General features: G+C 35.4%; 1 protein-coding gene across 5 annotated transcripts in view; it reads left to right on the top strand.

Moving 5' to 3' along the window:
• PCDH7 (protocadherin 7) overlaps window positions 1-24,886 on the top strand; it is a 451,994-nt gene that overhangs the window by 388,082 nt on the left and 39,026 nt on the right. For 2 of the 5 annotated variants that reach the window (XM_024119329.3, XM_024119328.3), the window contains exon 3: window positions 13,888-14,691. The exons of 1 other annotated variant lie outside the window; for it this stretch is intronic. In XM_024119329.3, the coding sequence (XP_023975097.1) occupies window positions 13,888-14,264 (377 nt within the window). In that variant the 3' untranslated portion in view covers window positions 14,265-14,691. Of the gene's footprint in view, window positions 1-13,887; window positions 14,692-24,886 lie in introns of those variants that run through there. 2 more of the 5 variants (XM_024119334.3, XM_024119330.3) reach the window with 2 other exon arrangements.

Below are 24,886 nucleotides of genomic sequence, written 5' to 3'. Positions count from 1 at the left end.
AATTTTTTTGTTCTAGTTCTGTGAAAAATGCTAGTGGTAGTTTGATAGGGATTGCATTGAATCTGTAGATTTCTTTGTGTAGTAGAGTCATTTTCACAATGTTGATTCTTCCAATCCAAGAACATGGTATATTTCTCCACCTATTTGTATCATCTTTAATTTCTTTCATCAGTGTCTTATAGTTTTCTGCATACAAGTCTTTTGTCTCCTTAGGTAGGTTTATTCCTAGATATTTTATTCTTTTTGTTGCAGTGGTAAATGGGGGTGTGAATTCCTTTTTAATGAGGATGAAATTTTAGTCTCTGAAGTACAATTGGAAATGACAGATAAAAATACATTTTAAAATTCACATGACATTCTGTGCATATTAAAATTATATTTTGTATTAAATATCACATAATATATAGCTTACTCAGAAGTAGCCAGAAATACACAGATTTCTACATGATATGATTTAAACTATAGATTCAGTGTGACCCAGAATAAAATATTTATTTTACATAGGGACTGAGTACACACATATAAATATACATACACATATTTTTTAAAACTACAACAAAATATTTACGAAATAATGTGAACATGGTGTACACTGGTTATAACTTTGTAAGTGGGTTCAACCACCAACCAGAGGATCATGATTCTCTGTTTGAAAAGCACTGATGTAAATTGCCCATGACCCTATTCACTTAACATGTACCCATCAGGTTGCTACGAAAAGGCAAATAAGATTTATTGAACTAAAATAGGTAGGCATATTGCCTACAATAGTTCCTATTAAAATACACCCACATTACAAGAATGAGAGAAGAGAGCTTTCTTCTTTTCATTTTCCATCACATAGAATACCTCTCCTTCATGATCCCATGCTTTTTTTTTTTTTAACATCTTTATTGGAGTATAATTGCTTTACAATGGTGTGTTAGTTTCTGCTTTACAACAAAGTGAATCAGCTATACATATACATATGTTCCCATATCTCTTCCCTCTTGCGTCTCCCTCCCTCCCACCCTCCCTATCCCACCCTTCTAGGTGGTCACAAACCACCTAACTGATCTCCCCGTGCCATGCGGCTGCTTCCCACTAGCTATCCACCCTATGTTTGGTAGTGTATATATGTCCCTGCCACTCTCTCACTTCGTTACAGCTTACCCTGACCCCATGCTTTGAAATTTTTCTTCTATGATACAAGCTGTGTATAAGCCAAAAATAAATTTTATTTCCCAAGTTTATTATTGAAAGATTTGTATAACTGCCAACCAGAGGTCCTAAAAACACTAAAATAACTATAAAATAGCCACCACCTGGGGGCTTCCCTGGTGGCGCAGTGGTTGAGAGTCCGCCTGCCAATGCAGGGGACATGCTTCGTGCCCCGGTCCAGGAAGATCCCACATGCCACGGAGCGGCTGGGCCCGTGAGCCATGGCTGCTGAGCCTGCGCGTCCAGAGCCTGTGCTCCGCAACGGGAGAGGCCACAACAGTGAGAGGCCCGCGTACCGCAAAAAAAAAAAAAAAAAAAAAAAAAAAAAAAAAAAAAGTTACTACCAATGAGCAAAGAAGCTTAACAAATTTGTTCATATGTGTAGTCTTGTGACCACTAAGTATAGGCTTTTCCCATTAGACTTTACTTTGCATCCACTACTGCTTCCAGTGACCCCACTAGCCTGTCCCAGGCTGAGGATGAGGACTGCATTTTGTTCTGTAAAATATATCCATGGGTTATTTCAATCAATTCCATTGTTCTGTTGGAAAGCAAGTCTCAACTAGAGATTATAGGACAGGCTCTGAGAGAGGGTAAGGAGAGTGAGTAGGAAAGAAATTCATTCAGATCTGCACATACTGAAACACTTCACCTTCTGTTCTTGGCCAATTACATTGTGTTTGCAATTAACATATGTCCTTATCCTTCGTTTACCTGTGGCCATTGTGGAATTAGACAGAATCATCAGGGATGACATTCAATGTCTCCCTACCTGTTTTTTTTTTTAATTAATTAATTAATTTATTTATTTATTTGGCTGTGTTGGGTCTTTGTTTCTGTGCGACGGCTTTCTCCAGTTGCAGCGAGCGGGGGCCACTCTTCATCGTGGTGTGCGTGCCTCTCACTGTCGCGGCCTCTCGTTGCGGAGCACAGGCTCCAGACGCGCAGGCTCAGTAGTTGTGGCTCACGGGCCCAGTTGCTCCGCGGCATGTGGGATCCTCCCAGACCAGGGCTCGAACCTATGTCCCCTGCATTGGCAGGCAGACTCTCAACCACTGTACCACCAGGGAAGCCCTCCCTACCTGTTTTTGATCCATCCACTCAAAAGGCACTTATTGAGCATGTGACTGGCTTGGTGCTAGCATCCCAAGTACACAGTTAAGTAACTTGTGAATCCTAGCCACAGGGAGTTACATGTTACAGAAAAAGTCACATGAATGGGTAACAGATTTTAGTGCAATACATTAAATGCTGTGGTAGAGACAGGCATAGGATGAAGACTAGAGAGGCAAAGAGAAGTCGGAATTAGACAGCATGGTTAGAAGAAATCTCAAAGCTGAAATGCTGAAACTGGATTTTGAAGGATTTGTGGGAGACAGATGACAAGGCAAGGAATAGCAGAAGAAGCAACGCATTAGGATTATGAAGACATGGAACAGCAAGGGGCTTTCTAGAAGTGACAACTACAGTAGGTCTGTTGAAGTGGCGAATGGGAGCATATAAGAATGGAAAGAGGTAAGCAGGACCCTGATCCTGAAGGAACTTCTGTGCAAAAATACAAAGTTTGAAACGTATACCGAAATTTATAGAAGAGGGTTTTAAAGTAGAGAGAGACTTATTCTACTTACTGTTCTTAAAACTATCATAAGGGCGCTTTTTAATTAGGCACTCTCCTGCTAATTACTAAGAGGGAACAGGACAAACAAACAGACAAATGTGACACAAGTTATAAATATCAGGAAGTCACAAAAGCACCATAATAATCTGACAGAGCCATCATTAAGTTTGTACCCTGGTACCTGGCTCTCCTTCCTATGTGTTATGCCAAATTCTCTTTCTTTTCTCTTCTTCGGAATCACACTACCCAAATTTTGAATGGCTTAAAGTGGATTATCTGGTAATAATCCCAGAGACAGCTATCACTGAGGGACGGAGGAGGAAGATGTTATCAATCAGAAAGGAGAGCTGTTAGCACTTTGCTGGACTTTGTTGATTGGTCAGATACAAATAACTTGCACTATTAGGTACTAGAATGTAGCAAAATTTTCAAAAGTGTAAAACAAAAATTCCTGAGCAGATACTCAAAAATTAGGTAAACATGACTCAATGAAAACTTTGAAAATCAAAATTTTTCCACTCCATTTTCTTCAATGGATGAAATATGGGTAGAAAGGGCCAAATATATGCTGTCTTACTCTGAGCAGAGAAGTGGTGAGAGTGTGTATCAGTTGCCATTGCAACTGTAACAAATTACTAGAAACTTAGTGTCTTAAAACAACAAAAATTTATTCTCTTACAGTTCTGTAAGTCAGAGGTCTGACCGTGGGTCTCCAGGAGCTAAAATCAAAGTCTCAGCAGCACTGCCTTCCTTTCTGGAAGATTGAGGAGACAATCTGTTTCCTTGCCTTTTCCAGTCTCTGGAGCCTGTCCATGTTCTTTGGTTTGTATCCTAGCCGCCTGTAATCTCCCTATTTTAAGGACAGTTTATTAGGAAAATTAATACCACCTGCAACCTTAATTTTCCTTTGCCCTGTGATCTAACATGTTCACAGGTTCTGGGGACTAGGATGTAGACATTTTAGGAGGGGAACCATCTTTCTGCCTACCACAGTAAGGTTGTGGGCTCAGTGAGGCGTTTACAGCATCACAGGGAGCATTTGAAGTGCCTCTGAATCCATGCAGCATGAAAAGGTATAATGTAGGCATAAGAGGATCTCCAGAGCTTGCTTATCTGCTCATCACAGGCTCGCAGGGAGATTCAACAGTGAGACTTTGCCACTCTCTGAAGAAATAGGAAGTAAATAAAGGAAAACATTTCAATGAGCAGCAAAAATCAATGAAGCAAACTGATCCAGTTTTGCTTCATTGATTTCCCCCACTTGAACTGCTCATTGAGTCCTGTTTGCTAGTCATCAGAGATCATTTCCTTCCTTTTCCTTTTATTTACCTGCTCTAAGCCCCCAAGCCCTTCAACACTCTTTTGGTCCTAATCGTGGTTGCCAATTTTAGTTTAACTGATCAACTTATTGACCAGAGTAAGGAGCCAGCATTCCAACAGTTTTTAAACTCTCCCCATAAATATTGTTTCAGCTCCTACTAAAAAGCTTTCAGAGCCTCATCTCTCAAAAGTACTTCAGAACTCAGGGTTTTTGTGAAACCTTCCTCAGTAAGGAACACAAAGGGGGAACTCTTTCTCCCGAATCATAATAACTAATAGAATGCTGTCACAACACAGCTTCTTGTAACAGGAGTATTTTCAACCAGATAAGCTTTCTGTATGATAAATATTTCAGTAGGTACTCCCACGAAAATAGTTTGAGAATGTGTTTTTAAAATGGCCATATCATTAGATTAACGGTATAGTTTCTCAGGATCACTACATTGAAGGAGAAAATGAACAGGTGTTGTGATTTTGCCATATGTAGAAAAAATTAATAAAGTAATATCTTTAGTAAATCTAAATTGCTATGATTTTCCTCTGTGCAAAAAATAATCATATTATGTTACAGTTCTATTTCATACATGATTTGAGCTTTAACATAGTCTATTTTAGACTTTCACACAAAATAATGCATTGAAAAAATACATAGAAAAAATTTATATCACATTATGGCCACTGTAGTGATTCTCTTTCTTTTTAAAACATTCCCAAATACTAAATTAATTTGTTTCAATATTTAACATGTTCACATTAAATGTTTAGATATTTAATACCAGCTACTTATTATACAACCTATTTCGTAACTTCTCACTTTAAAAAATGCTTTATCATGAGGGAACCCTCCTACACTGTTGGTGGGAATGTAAATTGGTGCAGCCGCTATGGAAAACAGTATGGCAGTTCCTTAAAAAAACTAAAAATAGAACTACCATATGATCCAATAATCCCACTCCTAAGCATGTATCTGTAAAAGAGGAAAACTCTAATTCAAAAAGATACATGCACACCAATATTCACAGCAGCACTATTTACAATAGCCAAGACATGGAAGCAATCTAAATGTCCATCGACTGAGGAATGGATAAAGAAGATGTGAGATACACACACACACACACACACACACACACACACACACACATATATGTGCATATATACACACACAATGAAATATTATTCAGCTATAAAAAAGAATGAACTATTGACATTTGCAGCAACATGGATGGACCTAGATTCCATCAGCATTAATTCACCACTTACTGAGTGAAATAAGTCAGATGGAGAAAGACAAATATTATATGATATCGTTTACATGTAGAATCTAAAAAATAATACAAATGAATCTATATACAAAAGAGAAACAGACTCACAGACATAGAAAACAAACTTATGGTTACCCAAGAGGAAAGTGGAAGGGATAAATTAGGAGAATGGGATTAACAAATATACACCACTACATATAAAATAGATAAACCACAAGTGTTTACTGTATAGCACAGGGAACCATATTCAATATCTTGTAATAAGCTATACTGTAAAAGAATTCAAATATATATATATAACTGAATCACTTTGCTATACACTTGAAACTAACACAATATTGTAAATCAACTGTACTTCAATTAAAAAATGCTTTATCATGGTTTATATGGGAGGAAAGAAGGTTTGAGAAAATATACTTTAATTGATTTTTCCAGTTTCCTTTTTTTCAGCTTTTTTATTTGTATAGAATTATATGTTATATGGAGAAGCAAAGATAAAACGGGCACTGCCTTCAAGACTACAATCCAAAGATAATATTCTTACAGTTAATAGAGCCTTTAAGTATTATTTTAGAATAAATAGCCATTCCTAAAGACAATGTTAATATTTATTGAAGATATATATTTTACAATTTTATAGCCAGTATTGAAAATATTGAAGATTTGAGATCATTACTGGAAAGTGACTCTAAATTGATATTTGCAACTCTTTTAGAAGCACTCACTTCACACTTTACTGTATGTAAAACCAATGTACAGTGGCTAACACATTTTATTAATTTAAAAAAACTCATCTGTATCATTAATGTTTTGTATAAAGTTCCTTAATAACAAGAATTCACCTGTTCATCTCCCTTCTCATGGTTAGTGAAGATCCAGCTGCTGGCAATTCAAGACACCGGTGACACCGGTGTAAATGTTGGATGTAGAGTCTAGGAAAGAAAATACATTTCAAGTTAGTGATCAGCAATCAGTAAAATCCACCCACAAGTATGAATCTGCTATTAATACAAAGCCTTATAACTTGTTGGGGCTTTTTAGATTTAGGCATTTAAATGACCTATGTATGTACAATATTAACATAATCAAATCTAAATTATTTTCCTTACTTCTAAATATGTGTTTCAGAATTTTGTTTGTTTGTTTTAAATCATTCTGTCACTATTTGAATGGCAATTTATTTATCACATGTAGATTTCTATATTTCAAGGATGAATGTTGATTTGTTAAATATTTCTTAACCAGTGATTTAAACTCAAATGAAAAAAGGTATCAGTATAAAAATGCACCCTTCTTTCTTCCATCCACCAGGATGCTGAAACCCTTACTCTGGTATCTTGAACCCCACTGAAATTTTATGCGGATTTTATGGGCACATGCTTTATGGAGGGAGGCAATACTTCCACTTTTCATCAGATTATTAGTCTATGACACCCGAAGCAAATAATTTCTAATTTAAGGAAACCCAAGAGACCAGAAGAAAAATCATGAAAGCTTTGATTATTGCAGTGGAAAAATAAACATGAATGGCCCACACAACCAGAATTTGGTCTGTTTTCAGTGGGAGGATCAACTGCTAACTTGTGTAATAAGTGTCCCCAATGTCATTCTGGGTTTTATAAACTCTTCTGATCAATTTTGGAGCATCTTCTCATTTCCAGCACTTAATTCCTCTCCTTTCACTCTCCTCACTTAACACTCCCTTAACCTCCACCACCTCTAATTTTGCATTCGTGAATAAGGAAATCAAAGTGAAGCCCCATCTCTGATGTGCATAAATAGATCACTCTCCAGCAGCCACCATACATTTTTCTGCTGTAGTGCAGTTTTCATGTACCAACCAGCAGAATCATGTTTGAGTTGATTCAGCAGGACTGCTTGAGACTTGGCTTGCAGTCTCCACTGTATATGCTAATACCACATTCAGAATGACAGTGGTCTAAGCCTCAGGGCAGTAAATGCTTCTTGAGATACATTCAATTGCTGTTTAACTGAGTTTAGCCTAAGGTACAGAGAAAAGTTGCTGATGCTTTCAAACAGGTTTAAACATTTTAATATTGTCTTGGCATGTCAGCCCGAACTAGAGCACTGTTAGGTGAAAAATGCAGTGAAATCCTGTAATTACAGGACCAAAATTTCCAGAGCTTTCTATGAGAGCCCTCTGCTTGAACTACTGATTAAATGTGCTTACAGCCCTGAAAATGTTTATGCTTTCCATAATATTGGTCAGTTTGTTGCCCATGATAAGAAGACATAAAAGAAGTAGAATATATTGTTGCCACATCTCAGGCTCTTTTTTGATTTACTGCAGATAATATAGTTTGTCCATGATCATGAGCTAAGTGACTTATTGCTGCATCAAGGAACTCTCCCCACCCGCTAAGGAGACAAAATCAAACAAACAAGCATAACTTATAAGCTTCAAACAACAAAGATTGATTACTTTTATGCTTCTGTGGATTGACTATTGCTTCTTCTGCAAGTTTTGCCTGAATCACTCATATGGCTGCATTCACTTGGGGGCTTTGCTGGGGGTAGGCTCTGCTGGGCCAGCTGAGGTAACTTAGTCTGTCTCTCAAAAAGTGTTTCATCTTCAAAGAGTCTAGATCACGCTTTCTGTCAGAATGGAGATGGCAGTCTTCCAAGGGCAAAAGCAGAAGCTGCTAGGACTCTTGAGACCTCTCCTGGAAATTGCACAGTATCACTCTAGTTGTCAAAGCTAGCCCAGCTTCAAGGGCTGTGGAAATAGAATCTCGACAGTAGGGGCAGTGATGTCACACTCCAATGGGCTGTGTATAGGAAGATGAGAGGAACGTCTGGCCTTATTTTGCAACTTAAAACAAGCCCGTACATACATCATAAAGTCTGCATAGTTTGTATGCTAGATGGCTTTTATGTCTCATTATTTTTGATCTCTGAAGGGTGTACCGCATGTGAGGTGCACCCTGCTTTTTGTTGTATTTTCTTGATTTCCAACCTCTTAGTCTTAGCTTATTGCTAATTTTTAATATGTCATTAAAATGGAGCTCTTTTTTTTTAATGTTTTGGCCCATGCAGGCAAAGCAAGATAACAACCCAACATCTTAGGGGCAAGTCTCTTTCAAATGAAAACGATTAATTGTGAGGTTGATCTGTTTAGGTTGTAAAGATAACTGCAACTAATAGAGCATTTGCCCTTCAGTTTTGAGCAACTATAATGACACATTCTGAATAAATCTTCACTGGCAAAGTCTTAATAAAGAAGCGTTAAGGGGAACATCTGATATAGAGTAACCAGTGACCACTGTATTTTCCTAAGTAGGTGGTAGCTCTGGCATACTATCAGCATAAATCCATGAGTACTATTGGAAAAGAAACTCCAAATACATGCCCTTTTGACTGATGATTGTTACTAGGTCCACAGTAAGTTATCTGAAACCCTTGGAAACAAAGAAATCTTAAAAATTAGAATCTTTCATATATTAGAAAAGGTAATATCATACATGTATATTATTTTAAATATCAAAGAGTCTGAGACAATGTCCTTAATTAAACACTGTTTCTCCTGGAAAACATATAAATATTCACACTATGTGAGATAAATAAAGATGAAAAATAACCTTGTACTGAAAGTCAAGTTTGTTGTAAATTTATGGAAAAAAAAAGCTTTTGGTTTTCAAAGCTATTTTGAGGACTGAATTGCAGATAAGGGATTGTGCACCTGAAGTTTCTAATATTTACTGAGGGCCCACTGTGTGTGTCAAGAATTATTACAAATACTTTACCTTTATTAACACATTAAATCCTCACAATAATCCTAAGAAGTTAATTCATTCTTATGCTCTTTATAAAGATGAGGAAATTTAAATGAATCAAGTAACTTGTTTAAAGTTACATACTTATTAAGTGACAAAGTTAGGATTTGAGTTCAGGGATCCTGGTTCTAGAGCCTATTCCCTTAATACTCATTCATTCAGGGAAGACTGCAGAGAGGAAAAAAAATCTATACTTCTTTAAATTTAAATTAGGAAATGGAAATATCCTTATATCTTCAGCCCCAAGCCAAGGGTCTGGAATAGGAATGGGTGACCAGGATTCTGGCAGAATGCATAACTGAGTCTATCAAAATCTTTACTGGTTCAGAGCTGTCTTTAAGAGTCTTAACAAAAAATTCCAGTGCTCTCCTTTAATAATGATACCTCTAAAGGCTTCTGAATTGTGTAGGACAGCTTCTGGAAACATCAAATACCTCTAAATCTGGGCTTTCCTTTTGATTTCTAATGATGCTACATATTGTCTGTCACTACTTGCTGAGGTCATTGCAGCAGTATCTTCTCACCACCCACTCATCTCCCTGCCTCTTAAGAGCAAATACATTTCTTTTCAGAGAAAGAACTTGACTTCTTAAATTAGTTATAATTACCTCCACTTTAGGAAATGTATAGTTTTAAAAAGGTTGAATTTTTTTTTTTCATTAAGTAGTAAAATTTGTGTCTTCGTGGCATCTATTTCCTGTGCTTGTCAGGTATATATATATTTTTCTCTTTCTTTGGGGACTCTAGCTTTTTCTTATGGCTGTGGGTAGCAGTAATTGACCTCTACATAACTCTGCTGTTACATTTTAAGAAGAAGCAATATGGTATTATGGAAAACACTAAAGCGAAAGTCAAAACACTTGTTCTTTGGCCTCAGCTCTTCCGTAGTCTGGACCCCTCACTGTTTCCATCCTCCTTGCTGTTGGGTTGAGGTGATAAGTAAAAGAGATGAAATGTGGGGAAGTATTTTATGTGTTATACATTGTTTGATATTATGATGGCTGAAAACTGTCTACTTTCTAGAGGGAAATTAACTTTATGTCTAAGAAAGGGCTTTAACTTTCTAAAGTTATGTAATGTTTTTAGTAAATAGCACAACTAGGTAAAAATGGAGAACTCTGCAAATGATTCTAAAGCAACAACAAGAGCTAATGAATACCATTTCTACTTCCGGTCCTCTCAAGATTTGATATGACTGAGTGCGTGTGTAGGGGGGATCCTCTAAGGAACTGAGTTGGTTATGGAAAATGCTGATAAAGAATACCATTATATTTCTATAGAGAACATTTTACTTTTTTAATTGATTTACTCAATACCAAGTAAACAGAGTTCTGATTAATTATTTTCCATTTCCACTCAGGTCAAAATGAAAGGGAAGAGTACTAAACTAAAGCATGAAATAATGTTCTTAGATATCACAAACCACCTTCTTCAGTGGAAGACTGAAAGACTAAGAAGGATTTCTATTTATGGAAGATCTGCCTCTGTAATCCCACAACAAATAGGACATTTTAAGAGTATATCTTTTATAAAAAAGAGAAAAAAGTGCATTTGATGATTCTGTAAGACCCCATATAACTTTTGTCTTTTAAAAAATATATATATAATATCTACTTGAATAATTAAAATAAGAAAATACAGAGACACAGAAAAATACTATTCCACTCATGCCTTCCTTTAATAGATTGCATCATAATATAAATTGTGTTCGTTAATCATTAGCATTTCTTTTGAGGATTCATTTGAGTCATCAAGATTGGAAGTTTTGATTGCTTGTGATGAATCTCTTATAGCCTTTCTTGATTATTTTCTAAATTTGATGATAAACACTGCAACATGTCTCAACCAATTAGTCTTGTCAACTTCCACCGTGGTCCCCAATCAAGTCTTTGACTTTGGAAATGACAGGAGATCCTTATTAAAAGTCATGCTTATAACCCAGACTATGAAGTAAAGGCTGAGGGAATGAATTGAAGAGTATCTCACTCCTAGTTGATTGGAAATTGAGTCAATCTAAATGAATATAATTTTTTTATGAGCTACATGGAGTTCAAGGTGCACAAGTTAAGTGTAACAGGTAGGAAGAGGTGTTAGAGTATTAAGGTAGCTCTGTGAGCTATCCCTAAATGCATCTCAACCAAACGAAAAACAAGGTGCTATGAATTTCAAACAGGAAACACAAATTAATCCCCATAGAGCGGCGACCTGTGTAAGTCATTGTGTAAGTAAACTGTCACATTACGTGAGACTTAAGTAAATATAGAGAGATGATTGGAGAGTATTCTGGGTCAGTTCTGCAGGGAATGACAACCACATTTATAGAGATTTTTCCTATTTCAGTAGCTAAATTTCTGATTATTGTCTTGTGTCCTTGGTGGGCATAAGAAAAAAAGAAAAGCTTGAATATATTTAAGCAGTGACAAAAAAAGGAATGTTTAGAGTAAAAAGTAGATTGATCTCACACTTTGCATTTTTATAAGGTTTTCTTTCTTTCTTTTTTTTTTTTTTTTTTTTGGTCTGTTCAAAGAATTTAGGTCAGCTTCAAATAAGCAAAGTATCCCAAGACGAGAAATATTCCCAAATAACTCAATTTGCTCATTTAAACTGACCAGATTACAAAAACCATTCACAAAATTTGTCAATAGTTTGATTTTTAAAATGCATCTAAAATTTGTGTTTGAGAAACAGAGGGAATTTAGCACAAAAAAATAAATAGGAAAGTGCTTTTTTTTTTTTTTTTTTTTTTTTTTTTTTTTTTTTTTTTTTGCGGTACGCGGGCCTCTCACTGTTGTGGCCTCTCCCATTGCGGAGCACAGGCTCCGGACGCACAGGCTCAGCGGCCATGGCTCACGGGCCCAGCCGCTCCGCGGCATGTGGGATCTTCCCGGACCGGGGCACGAACCCGTGTCCCCTGCATCGGCAGGCGGACTCTCAACCACTGCGCCACCAGGGAAGCCCGCTTTTTTTTTTTTTTGATGATAAAATTAATAGGGTCTGCTCACTTAAAAGTCAAATAGCAGCATTTGCAACTACAATAAATAATTATCTTTGCCGTTTGGAAAAGAGAAAAGTAATCCTAGATTTCCTATGAAGAACAACGGGATTTCCTTGCTGAACTCTGAGCACACAGCATAAAAATCTCAGGTCCCAGTGGTTCAAAAATCAATGAGTTGACAAATGTCAATATTTCAGTTATCCACCCTCACTGTAGGAAAAAAATGACATGCAGTATTGGACTGCCTTGATTTAGGAGTTTTGGCAGGGTAAAAATTCTAAAAATATCCTTATACAAATGATAATCAAATAAGAATATCATTATAAACTACATGGGATGTTGCATGGAGGCAAAAGCAGAGGGTTTAAATATATTGTATATAATTTAAATAACCCCCTATTCTATTTTAAACCAAGTCTACCCAGGATGCCTATGCAAATCTCACTGATTTCATTTGTTGTGAATATACTTGCAGAGGTTAAATTTGTCAGTCTTTTTAGTCCCAAGCCTTGTAATAAAATGATACCGAATGATATAAATTGGAGCATAGTCATATTAGTCATATTATGTTCTTATTTTTGGCAATAAAAGAAACTGTAAAATATATTAAATAAAACCCTAGAGGTAGTTTTCTTAGAATCTGTTGAGGTGAAGCAGGTTTTTCTCTCTCTCACTCTCTTTTTCGAACCAAAACAAAAGTTGTTAAAAAAATATTTTTAATAGTAAGAAAATATATAACTATTCTCCAAAGACGGACACATATAATGATATAACTTAGCTTTATGGAAATAGAAGACAGACATTTCCCACTCCATTAGGCAACACCATTAATTAAGAATACGTGCCATTTCATCAAAATTGTAGAAGTTTGACTCGATTTACCCAATACATTGCATTTCATATAATATTTCCATTCAGCAAACACACTGGCAGATATATTTCCATGTGAACACTCAACGGACTATCCTACAGCACACATTAGGTCATTAACAAGGTGGGAGGCAGGAGCATGTGGGCTAGAATGGGGTAGGTGGTGATACTGCTAGTGTGCTCACACTTGGAACCCACTAGTATTTTGCATTTTTACTTTTTAACCACATAATGTGCTGTCGATTTAGGTTCTACTTCTGAGTCACCCTGATGTTTTATAATGTATTTTTACTATAAGGTTTTGCATATTTGCATGCTATGAATAATATATAAGCAGGAAGGAATCCAATTGGCAAAGGTACACAATTTCTGGGATAATTTATAAATACAGAAAATTATCTTTTTGGATTCAATAACTTTTCTTATGCATGTGGAAAATGTACCCCTACAAATATACATGTGTACTTTATTTCTACTTGAGAATATGCACATGTACCTGTCCTGTAACACATGTATATATACCTGTCTGTTCTACACACTTAAATTTATCAGTTTGTCCATTCCTCTCTTTCTATAATATTTGATGTTTTTGCAAAACCTTATCTTTATTGGATATGAAATAAAAACTGTTCTATGAGATGATGAACAGCAGGGTGTTGAAAAAAGGGAAATAATATGGTAAAGGAAATATATATGTAATATATATATATAAATGTTATATATATATATATATATAATATATATATATATCCCCTCCAATTTTATATAGGTCAGGAAAGCCTATTGAGAAATGGCCAACTTTAATGGCTCCTTCTCCTTGAATTTCAGATTCAAGACCTCTTCCAGATGTAGCCCTAACTGGGAAGTGTACCCGTGAGTGTGATGAGTATGGCCACTCAGACTCCTGCTGGATGCCTGTCCGCACTTCTCCAGAGAGGAAGAAGAGCCAGCCCAAACTATCCACTTTCATGCCTGTTGATGAACGAGGAAGCCAGGAAAAGCTGGCCAATGGCGAAGCCGCCATCATGGGCGACCGCAACAGAAACCTCCTGAACAAAAAGTTGACCTCATCCTATGAGACCTTCAGTGCAGCTAGTTTCAGCAAAAATGAGGAAGCCAACACTGAGGATATTCCCCTTACAAAAACGGGGGAATACAAGCCATCTCCTGTCAATACTCTCACTAGAAGAGAAGTTTACCTGTAGGCTATAAAGAAGCGACAGCAAAGTTCTTTTCATGTATGAGAAGGAGAATAAGGGGTGAAAAACCTTACAAAACAAAACCTTGTAATCAAAAAGAGGGGGCTACCAAAGAGACGAAGCTTTGCCTGCCACTTCTGCCTCCAGATCGGGCCTTTAGTGAGTGATACTGTTTAGCCTGATTGTAATATACAATGTAGAAACACCATCCTTGTTACTTGCATGTCTAACCCCCTCACTGATTCCCAACACTCACTCTCTCTCTTCCCCACCCCCCTCCAGAAAACAAACAAACAAACAAAAAAGATGGTTGCGAGTTTCTTTCATGGTAACAAGCCTGATTAGCAGAACACAACACACTCTCATTATCCCTAAGCTGAAGTATGAGTTCAGTCACTTTGATTTAGTTCGAATGTCATCCGGTTGGTCAAAAGAAAGCAGATCAGGTGAAATATGTTTCAGATGTGTGATCAGAAATGATTAATCGCCATGGAAGGCAATCCCTCAAAAATGATAGAATCCTTCTAAAGGTACAGTCCTTATAGAGGGGAACTCTAGAAGCAGCATTTGGGGGAGGATCACAGCTTTAATATTCTAACAAAGGCCGAAAACTAAACAATACCCGGTTGGAGATTGCAGTCCCAAATTGGCATATGTTGTTTTTCTCAAGTGAGGAGCATCAACTTCAATACCATACCTGTGTTGAATATTCTTAGTATATACATAATCTTGACCACATGTATCAATTACACTAGTTAACAACTTGTAAAATATTATATATATATTTTTCAGAACAGCACCCCTATTATCAACTAACTGGAACAACTGTGTCATTAACAGGCCGAAGACATACGGCAGATCAGGGAAATCATGAAGTAGATTTGGTCTTGATGTGGAAATCCATTAAGTAATAAAAGTCAATGAAGCCAGGCACGCACAGAAGCCCTCAAACACCAGTTTATTTTACATTTTCTCTATACCCAGAAAGCATGCGTTTTCTTTTAAAATGGATTTTCTTTGAAAGCTCAGAAAATGAAAAGTCAATGAGATATATTTTTGGTATTAAAATAGACAATTAGTTGAGGTTAAAGTTTAGTTTCCAAAATATTATCAGGGAAGATTTTACTTTTTAAAATCATATTTGTGGGTAGGTAGGGAAAGAAAGATAGATCAGCATATAGTCTTTAAGTTCACTATAATCATTGTAGAGTCAGGTTACGCTTGCTGGTCTTATTCACGTTTCAAATTACCAAGTGTATTTTTTACGTGTTCAGTGCACTCCTCCACGTTAACAAAAGTGCATTAATTTTCAATCCTGTGCAATATGGCACATTTTGAGACTCACAACTTTGAAACAAGGTGACACCCTAAAAGACTTACTAATGTGATTTGAACATTATTTAACATATCTCCTAAAACCAATCCAGAGTAAATAAGAAAGAAATGAGTTCTGGGCAGTGACATGTCTCATGGTATACACATCTCAAAGTTGGAAAAGATGCAGTTTTTTTCAGTGTAATGTAAAGGAACAGAATGTGCAGGTTTTGAGTCACTTCCTCTACAGAGGATAATTTAATACAATTGGAAATTGAGCTGGGACATTCAGAAAAAGTGACAATCCAGGGACAGACTAGGGGATAACGGGTGAAGAGAGCAAACAGTCTCATCACTGAATGTTTGTAACCTGGTTAAGGCATAGCCTTGATGGCTCTGTAGTGAACTGTAGAAACTATGTATCTCTGGGTAGCTTCATGCTTTGCAATATTTCTCAGACTACAACATGAAGCAGCCTGGAATATAGGTTGTTAATTCACTATAGGTCATCAAATGCTTATCTTTGAAAACCACTTCTCTGTTTGGTGGGGTACTCTTTTGGGGTCATTTCCTTTTGCTCTTTCTTAAATGGAGTTTTCATCTTGATGTTAGTTTATGTGTAATAGTTAGGATGAAAGAAGATATGTAATTGAAGAAACAAAAACATTGGACTAAAATATCAATAATTGAACATGTTTATGTTTGATTATTATTTACATTATGGAAAGATACAATTCTAGTACTTTGTTAGGAAACTGCATTAAAGCAGTTCTGCCTTGTATAATCTGTAAGTACCTATTAAGACAAAATACTTCTAAAGATACTTATGAAATGTATACATATTTTTTCTTGCACGTGACAAAGGAAATATTCAATTGCATAACACATGTGTGCAACAAACTTTTTAATGCATTTTTTCTTTCTTTCATGAGACACTTGAAACATTAGATAGCTCATTTCACTCTATCTTAAAACCCTTCTGTTGTCTATAAAGCTAATACGGGTCATATGGGCTCTTTGGATTAATTGGATCCACATTCCCGAATGACATCTGCACCACATTCAAGACAGCCATGTCATTGTCATTTAACTTGTGAGCCTCTTTAGAACTAAAATGGGTATGAAAGAATAAAATTCAGTGTACTGTAAGTATTTGCAGTAATTCTAGTAGAATTAGCTATCATAACATGTTTATTATTATAATGAGTTGGCATGACACAGAAATATATTTTGTGTTTGTATGACTTTTATTTTGAATAGGTTAAATCTGGTGCCACTCCATATATAGAGTGCTTTTGAAAAAAACCAATAAAAAGAAACAAAAAAATAATAAATGAGTGAATGCAAAATAAGCAACTGTGCCTTTTATACCTGTTGTTATGGTAAAAAAACGGTTGTTGGGTTTGGACAATGAGGGGAAATGGGCTATTCTCACCTTTTTTGATCTTGTATATTTATCCATGTTTATTTTCTGAAAATAATAAATCGTATATTAAAAATTTGCCTTCTGACAAACTCAGATAGTGGAACAGTCTTAAATATCATTCATTCATAAAACAAAATTTATATGGGCTGCTTAATTCTGTCTAGAAGGCTAAAACATTTATTGTAATAGTAACACAGAGATTATCAGGGGTGAAGTCAGTCCATTTTGCAAGGTAAAATATTGATTTACAATTTCTATTCTTTCTTTTTTTGTTGTTGTTTTTCTTTTAACTGCTGTTTCACTTTGGTTGTACAGTATATAAACCATATTTGTTTTCTGTACACAAGAAGCTCAAGTAAATTTTGCATGCATTGTACATTAGGACACATTTATAAATTGAGTAACTATATAAATTTATGTGTATTAAAACGTCTGTAGCTTCAGTCTAAAATCTAATGCTCATTCTGAACCTCCAGATATCATTACGGTTTCTGACTGGCCTGCTGCCTGAGTTTCAGAAAACAAGGGAGGCATTATTTTTATGGGAAGAAAACTAAGATGGTAGTGAAGATGTCTGGCTGAAAGGCTACCCTAGGAAGCTGTCTTATAGGAAAATAAAACACAGAGACCAGAAGAAACTGCCAAGAATCAAAGAATCAAACAGCTGTCCTAAAACAGGCATGAGAAATCTGAAGATCTCAGTAGTTTTAGGTATATTGTATCAGTAATAAACATACAATGTGTCCTTAAGGAAAAAAAAAAACAAGAGTGAAGATGATCATGAGTATTGTAAAGCTTGTTAGTTGTGACCTGGGCAGAGGTATATATAACATCTGGAGGAAGGCGTCATTTTTTCAGCTACCTAGGGTTTACTTTCAGACAATTTTTCCTACATTTTAAAGCACTTGCATTCAGTGTGGTATGATCCGTTTGTAATGTTAATCATTGACTATTGTTCTGCTACTTGGATGTTGATAGTGAAGCAGAGAACAATTTATCATCGTTTATTATGAGTCACTATGCACGCAACTATGCTAAAAATGGCAAAATGTATTAAACACTCGTCCAGTCCAACTATTTATGAAATACTTTACATAATTTAATTTGCTTTTGTACAGTTTTATGTAAATAAATTGCTTGTCATTTTTGTCTCTGCAGATTAAAATATAACATGGTCAAATGGTTTCACACTTGTCAGTGTACTTCTCTGTTGACAGGTAATTCAATTTTGATTGGACGAGAAGTGAATGGATGCATGTACCAGTTTGATTTTAAATGGTATGATTTCTGCTAAATGAAGATGGAATAAGGAAGATAATGCTGCAGTAATTGTTGATTTAGAGGGCACTGGGCATAACTGTTTATTACTCTGCCTTATAATGGAATAGACCTTGGATTCTTCAGTTTCATCAAAATAATTCCTGAAACATTTACCTAGCTGGCTTTGAAATCTTAAGTCTACAGTGGAAGAACTTCTCATCAGTAATATAAAAATTGATTTTTTTCAGGTGTTATCTAGAGAAATTTTACATTTCAGATAAAATTAATTCAAAGTCAAAATGTATCTCTGTAAAGGAAATTTGGTTTTTAATCTAAAGTAATGATGAATACAAAAAGAGACTAAAAAAAAAAAAACAAACCTCATATCATGTTAGATATAGAGAAACTTGAAGCAAAAATTAGGATTTTTACCTTACTCATTTTTTTTAGTTGAACTTTCTCTACTTTTTATATTTTTTCAATCATTTACTGTTTTTTTACTGTATCACTATTGCATTTACTCTGTCAGATTATTACCCTAACTATAGTGGTTATCTTGTTTATTAAATTGTTATTTATTCAAACAGGCAACTTCTCTTCTCCAGTCCAACTCAGACTTAGGAAAGGAAAGAAAATACTTTTTATATAAGCTAATAGATTGCAAGGAATGTTTGCCCCATCTCACAACAGTACTCCTAAAATCTACGGATGTGAAAAATAGGAATTCTGAAGATGCTTGCCTTGAAGTTTCCCTACCATTTTTTTTCCCTTTCTTGGTTGAAAATTCAAAATACTTTATGTAGAATGACACATTCATTCTTAAATCAAAGATATCTTTGTAAATTGATTTTGGCTGGCAGCTCTCCTTCTCTAAAGAAGAAATTAAGGGTGAAGTATGATGAGAAAGTCTGCTGCAAGTTGTAATGATGTGAAAAAATGATTTATGCATTCATTTGGCTTTAAGATCATCTAATGGTGAGACCCAAACTTCGGTACCTAAATCAGTAAAACATAAAATAAAATCACTACTTTTCTTTTCTTTTTTTTGCGGTACGCGGGCCTCTCACTGTTGTGGCCTCTCCCGTTGCGGAGCACAGGCCCCGGACGCGCAGGCTCAGCGGCCATGGCTCACGGGCCTAGCCGCTCCGCTGCATGTGCGATCTTCCCGGACCGGGGCACGAACCCGTGTCCCCTGCATCGGCAGGCGGACTCTCAACCACTGCGCCACCAGGGAAGCCCCAACTACTTTTCTTTTAAATTCTCAATTTAGATTTAACAAATATATTTTACCCTTGAGACTGCGTCCTTTGGTTAAAATATTTTTTAAAATCTCAAACATGTAAAATTACAGTGATACATTTTAGAAAGTAGATAGACATAAAGCAGGTCAACAAAAGTTGTGTGTATTGCTTCCAAGACTTAAGTTTGATTATTCTACCACCTCTGATTCCTTGAAGAGTTCCATCTAGTTACTTAGAAGCTTGACTTAGCACAACAGTATCTTACATATACAGCACACATTATGGTTTATAAATGTTTTTGTAGGGTTGATTGCAAAATTCCCATAATACCTGTAATATAAACTGAACAATCTATTAGAATAGCCATGTATGAAAGATTTTACTTGTATTAAATTATTCTTAGATTGAAAATAAATTGAACACAAAATTCTGCCAGTGTTACCATCTTCTCTCTCCCAGCTTATGCACCAATGAAAACATTTTTTTTATAATTTAACAGATGACAAGGAAAAGGAACTCTTCCCATTTACCTGAATAAAATAGGCATTTGGTAGATTGGGAATGGGAGCAGAGAGGACACTAATTACTCAGACTGGCAGGTAGTTATCTTCACTTGACATCACACAACATACTCTGGCAGTAATTGTAACTTGTATGGGATTTCTGGCAGCAAATTGTAAATCTTGTAAACATCATAGCCTAATTTTCCCGCTGAATACCCTTGGCCTAATCTATCAGGCAATGAGGTTTTGGTGGACCTTGGCTGGATATCGAGTCATTCTAGGTTTGGGGACTTGAATGATCACAACCAACAATCAGCACTATCAAAATTGATCAGATAATTGTAGAATTCCCAAATTTACTTTGGTTTCAACAGACTGATTTCATAAAGAAATCTGTTCACGAGGTTTGGTTTTGTACTTTCTTCTCTCTATATTTAACTTCTTTGTGTCCTCATCTCAAAGCCGTTTGCCATACTCTGAGAAGTTTATTTGTTCTGTGTTTTTCCTCTTTCAAAAGCAAACCTAGTTTTCCCAGGAGGTGGCAGAATGTTAGGTAGCTAACCCAGGACTAGAGGATTTGCAACCCAATCAGCTTTATTTTCATGGAAATTTACAATATCACTCTTGAGTTCTTGGGAGTCAGAGTGAATAGGGACTAAACTTACATATGTTTATTTTTAAAAACAAATCTTTATCCCTACTTTAATACTTGTTTATAAACTGCATGGAGGAAGGTGATTAACCAAGATAATATAAATTTTCTAAGCTGCAGGGAGTGAGGAAAGGATATGAACATAAAATGTGAAAAGCTAAAAATTTATGCTCTTCTTTAGGCCTAACTTCATTTTTTTCCTGTCTTGCTGCTGTTAAATGTAAATTGTATTCATTGGTTGAATTTAATATGTGTGACCCACAAAGAAAGAATTTTGTCTTTTTACTGAACTTCCTGGGGAAAGATGTAGAAGTTGCTCAATTGTTCATAAATGCAAAATTTACCCCCAACATTCTCAGAAGATGCCTGCCAAAAATTATAGTTCGCTTGTGATATTCAGTTTTATTTTTCTCTATTAAAAGTTATGATTCAAATGATGTATCACCAAAAAGGTCATAAGAAAGGTGCATGAGGTCAACAGAGAAATGCAGATATAATCTTAAAGATTAGAATGGGTTTTGAAAAATAAAAGTGTTAATCAAAGTGCCTAATTAAAAACAAAATAGTCCATTAAAATAAATGCCTGAATGAGCAGTCTAAAGAAAGAGATAGAAACAAGATGTTTTATTTTGGTAATTTAATTGAAAGTACATTACAACATCCCAGACTTAGCAAAATGAGTAGTAACTTGATAGGATGAGGTCAGTTTTTTTTCCAAGTGTGTTTTATGCAATAGTGCATGGAATATTTTTATTACAGTTTTATGGCTTGTTTTAAAAGTTTGACCATGTATTTAAACCATTTTATAATACATTTATGAAAAGGAAGTAAGGGCAAAAAATACTAGAAAAAAAAAAGTAATGTAAAGTAAGTAGATGGCTAGGTCATTTACTTATAATTTTGAAACCTGCCTTTAATAGAGAAACACTTACTTGAATGTTTTTCCAGACCCTACGGTACAGCTGGAATATACTAGAATAGTGTTTCTTAAACTGAAATTTGTGATCCACTAAGTTTCTAGAGATTCAGGTATTCTATGAAAATTTTTAAAGTTTTGAGTTTTATTAATATGATATCAAAGTAATCTTTCAGCATAAATAGTTTTCAGTGACAATTCTCAATTGAAGCTGAATTTAATAGAATAAAATGTTCATTTTGTAAATCAGTATTTATCCATCTGTTGTGTGAGCAATTATATTTTCTGGGGTCCAAAGGGATTTTTTTTTCTTTTTTACAGAGGTCCGTATTTTAGTTCAGCTATGAGAAAAACCAAATCAGAGATTTGGATAAGAAGCAAAGTCTTAAGCAATGTGAATGATTTGACTAGAAGATACCAGCATACACAGACTTTCTATAAAGGGCTAGATAGCAAATATTTTAGGCTTTGCAATTCAAGAATCAAAATCAAGGATATTGTGTAGGTATTTGTATGAGAAGAAAGAAAACAAATGCCTAGTTTTTTTTTCAACCAACCATTTAAATGCATAAATAACATTTTTAGCTGAGGAGACATACAAAAGCACTGGGCTGGATCTGACCAGTGAATTACAGTTTCCTCACCCTGGTATACCAAAAACGGCTTCAGCTGAGATTAATATTAGAATTCATCACTAAAATTCCTTTTCTTACACCTTACTTAAGGATGCCCCGTCTGACCTGGACAGTGTTAGTATATGGCTTTATCCAGCAAAGTCACTAATAACCACCCTCAAATTTTAGACTATGTGATTGCCCTAGTTATCAGGATCATTTCTTCCCATTGACCAGATATGTAAAAATCTCATCCCTAGATCACAATAGGTAGACTCCTTAAGAGATGCAGGTCGATGTAAACAAATCCTCAGGCATCTGGAAAAGAACTCATAATCTTCTCAATGCAGGCATCATCGTTGTCCACTTCAGAAAAAAAATAAAAAGAGTGCCTTATACTGGGAGTTCCCAGTTTGGTTTAGAGGTGGAAGACTTTCTTTTTCTCATTGGATCAAAAGCTTTAAACATACTTCCATTTAAATGCCACAGATAAGGGCTGATTATTTTATGTATGCAGTTTATTTATGTTGAGTAACAAATAGTATGAAGTTTTATATTTAGAGCATGACATATGTAAAATAAAAATAAGAAATACAGTGATGAATGTAATGGTGGTTTTTTTTTAGTTCTTTTTTATGTTTTCCAAATTACATACATGAATATGTTTTACATTAACAATAAAAAAAAGTGAACATTTTGAAGTATCCTAAAATTATCTGTGGTTGAGTGAATAAACTTTAGAATAATAAGAGAAGCAATTTAATTTTAAAACATTGAACACTTTTCAACTGATAATACCCCCAAAGGAAATTGTGCTTAAAAAAAAATCTTAGATTATCATTCTAGTGTGACATTTGACATCATCTATTTCCTCTCCCAGGAAAGCAAATATGATATGCTAAATAACTTCAGAGATTGTTGTTACCAAACTAGTGCAAAGGAAATAATCTTTATAGAAAACCTAAATATGAACACTGCTAAACCTGTAAATTAGCTTTGAAGTTTATATTTTGAGGAAACTAACATATAACCATGCAGAAAAAAATCGACAACTACAATGAACCTATTTATCTAAGGTTTGATCAACATAGAAAATATGGATAAGTGCTTCAGCTTGTAAATTGTATTATTTCAATATACATTTTATAATATGACTATCTCCGAACCTTCCATCTAGGAATTATTGTAGATGTTGACTGTGTAGCAGTCAGCGCTAGTTGATTTTGTTAAACCTCCAGAAATGAAGCTATTGAAAAAGCTACCATAAAAATCTATGCCTAGTCTAGAAACAATCGACATTCTTATTGACTAAAATAATCTGGCAAGGTAACTGAAGAAAAGAAAAGATAAATTTTCAGTCATAACAGTGGGTACTGTCAGTCCATACATGGTTTAAGAAATAAAAAAGGCAAATGGGAATGCTACCATACTGGGAAACGCTTCAAAGCTATAGATATTATTGGCAAAGAGAGGGTGAACAGGGTAAGCAATATAGCCCTAATCCAAAGAAACTGATCCTTCAGTGAACTGTCCTTTTTTGTAGTATTTGAGCTATGCTTCTGCTATGTCAATTAATGGGATGCATAACGAGATATTTAGTATACTGCCTGTTGACTTCTTTCCTTAAATTGCCTGGAATACTCCAGGCTCGTTTTTTTATTAGATGAAAACAAATAGTATTAACAGGTGATTTGATTTTTTTCTCTGCTTAGGATTTATATGTGTTTCATAGCCAGCATTTTGTTATCCTCAGGTTTAAGGGCTCTAAGTCATCAGAGGAATACTCCCACTTGACTATAAATATAAGTCAGACGATAATAATGACAGTGTCACAGGTGGAAAAAGAATCTTCACTCTATTGTAATCAGACCCAACAGTGAAAAAGAATCATGCATTGCTCTGGTGCTTCAATGGAGATGAAGGCACCAATTTATACTTTAACTCTTCAAGAAGGGCAGGAAGATATGTAAACAGCAAGATATACTCAGGTTTAATATCAACCTGAATTACAAATATAAAAAGATTGCTCAGGATAGTGGATTGGAGCCAAATTACCAGAAGTTAATTTGGAAATGGAATCTGCCTTGCTTGCTTTCACTGGACTCATGAAAAAAATGCCTTGACCTCTGCACTACTTGGTCCCTCACAACACCATGGCAAAGAATTCCCAGAAGTGTCACTCCTTCCACACACGTTTAAAATAACCAGCATAGAGGAACCAGGTGGAACATATTTATTTCACTCACACCGTGGTCAACTACTATCTAGGAATGTCTAGATGTTCCTCTTAGTTCTAAATTTATATCTTAGCTGTAAGTCGATTCAGTTTTAACCAATGTGTAAGTCTTGGTTATAACTGTGTGGAGCATAGCATAATTTCTAGGCTAAGATCCCAATTAGAAAGTGCATTTCAATAACAGCTTCTTGAAGATGTGATGGCACTTCTCAGTCTTCTCCAATTGTGGAGGGAAAAAACTTCTGGAAAAGTGTCTATTAAAATGGTCATTGTCATTCTGACTTTTAAAGGTATTTCTCCTCATTTTCCAATCCATAAGGATAACTTAACTCAGAATAACATTTCTAAAAATGTATCATATTCTTTATTTATTTATTTATTTTTTTTTTTTTTTGCGGTACGCGCGCCTCTCACGGTTGTGGCCTCTCCCGTTGCGGAGCACAGGCTCCGGACGCGCAGGCTCAGC

The sequence above is a fragment of the Physeter macrocephalus genome, chromosome 7 (genome assembly GCF_002837175.3).
Source record: "Physeter macrocephalus isolate SW-GA chromosome 7, ASM283717v5, whole genome shotgun sequence".
Taxonomy (NCBI): Eukaryota; Metazoa; Chordata; class Mammalia; order Artiodactyla; family Physeteridae; genus Physeter; species Physeter macrocephalus.
Note: the sequence above shows the minus strand (reverse complement) of the source record. Positions and strands in the feature narration are given on the sequence as shown.